The following is a 1792-nucleotide window of genomic DNA, read 5'->3' on the forward strand; positions in this document are numbered from 1 at the left end:
AACTTTTGGAAGTTTTTTTTAGATTTTGTAATGTTGGTTTGCACCTCCCGGCCACCATATATAATAGTTAGGATAAAGCTAAATGAAGTAAGGTGTGGTTACCTGGCAGCTCTGCAGCCTGTCATGGTGCTGGGCCTGCAGCTGGTCCAGGGCAGCCCGCAGCCGCTGCTTCTCCTCGGGGGGAACCGTGGAGTCTGGCTGGTCCAGCAGGGAGCGCGTAGCCTGGGTTACCTGGAGCAGCTGTGCCTGCTGAGCCTGGAGCTGCTGGAGCTCCGACTGCGAGGAAGCAGTCAGCGATCAGCAGTTAAATCTGCATGATGGTTAAAAAACATCAAACCTACAACAGAAGTACAGATCCTTACCTGCAGCATCTCTGTGTGCGACACCACAGCGCCCTCTGGCTGTGAGACGGCAGAATCCACCACATCCAGGTTTGCTCCGACCTGATCGGGTTTGTTAAATGATGAGAGAGAGTTCAGCAGGGAGTCTATCTGGCTTTGTGTTTCCTGTAGTTCTTCCACCGCTTTAGCCTGGAGATCAGAGCAGAAATGAATGGATATGAATCAGTCACTGGGTTTGGTGCAGAGATAACGAATCTGAGGAGAAAAAAGTCAAAAAAATCATCAGCTTGGAAGCGTGGAGGGGGAGGACTCACCCTCTGGGTGTTTTGTTGGACAGTCGTACTGATGGCTGTATCCAGCTCTGACAGGGACGTATTTGCAGAGTCGGTCAGGGCGCCATACTGCTCTTTCAGTCTCTCCAGCGCCATCTGAAGGTTCTTCTTCTCCTCTGGGCTCAGACTTTCTCCTTTCTCTGCCAGAAACTCCTCCACAGACCGGATGGCCTCAGCAACACCTGCAGCTTTAGACTGCAGGTCCTTCTGCACTTCCTGGAGCAGGAAATATATCATATAACATTATAAATGACATTAACTCAAACTAGTTAATCAGCAAAACATCACTGAGGTTCAAACTTCACCTTTAGTTTTTTCTGTCTCTCTTGCAGGTCGCTGACATCACCTGACTCTCTTCCAGCTCTCTGATTGGCCAGCAGGCTTGCAGCTCCGGCCAACCACATGTTGAGACCTTCCAGTTTCTGAGAGCACTCTGCTTTCTGCTGTTGGACCACCTGAGGGAGACGAGGCAGCAGGAAACCAGAGATAGAGAACGTGAGGAACTCTGACATAAATCCAACCTGCAGAGGGCGCCACCAGCATTTAAACATTTTCACCATATCCTCAACTTTTCTAGCCAGAGAACTGGTGTGACGTGCACACTTTGGCCAAGCTTTGAGCAGATTGTGTCCAGAAATCACACACACACACACACTGACAGAAACAAAACTTCCCATCAAAACATAACATAAAACAGAGAAAATCAAACATGTATTTGTTTATTTGCCGTTTTTCCTCCTCCTCGGTGTTTGGAGCGAGGCAGGAGGAAGAACGGAGAAGCGCTTTAGCCAGACAGACTGCTTTGCATTTTTTTTTTGGTAGTTGTTACCGCGGTGACGCAAGCGATTTTCTTCTGTGGGGATCTGGAAGAGCAATGCAAACAGGTTAATAAAACACACTTTATAAAGACATGCAGAGGAGCAAAAAAAAAAAAAAACACATCAGCATCAAGAGTCTGAGGCGTCAGAGTGAGCAGCTGCAGCAGCAGGTTTTAGTGGAAAAGAAACAGTTGGAGGAACCAGAACTTTGAATATTCACAGCTGTTTCTATGGATTATGTGTATACAGGGTTCCTACAGCGTAAGGAAAGTTAAATTCAAGACTTTTTAAGACTTTTTAA

At 47.3% G+C, this 1792-nt stretch overlaps 1 protein-coding gene across 1 annotated transcript in view; it reads right to left on the reverse strand.

The window, feature by feature from the left end:
• Positions 1-1792, reverse strand: part of LOC107090174 (microtubule-actin cross-linking factor 1-like) — a 186697-nt gene that overhangs the window by 119344 nt on the left and 65561 nt on the right. Inside the window, exons 37-40 of the mRNA XM_015383416.1 lie at positions 979-1128; positions 656-889; positions 363-530; positions 103-276 (exon numbers count right to left, since the gene is read on the reverse strand). Coding sequence (XP_015238902.1) covers positions 103-276; positions 363-530; positions 656-889; positions 979-1128 — 726 coding nt within the window. The remainder of the gene's footprint in view (positions 1-102; positions 277-362; positions 531-655; positions 890-978; positions 1129-1792) is intronic.

The sequence above is a fragment of the Cyprinodon variegatus genome, unplaced genomic scaffold, assembly GCF_000732505.1.
Source record: "Cyprinodon variegatus isolate N-32 unplaced genomic scaffold, C_variegatus-1.0 Scaffold284, whole genome shotgun sequence".
NCBI lineage: Eukaryota > Metazoa > Chordata > Actinopteri > Cyprinodontiformes > Cyprinodontidae > Cyprinodon > Cyprinodon variegatus.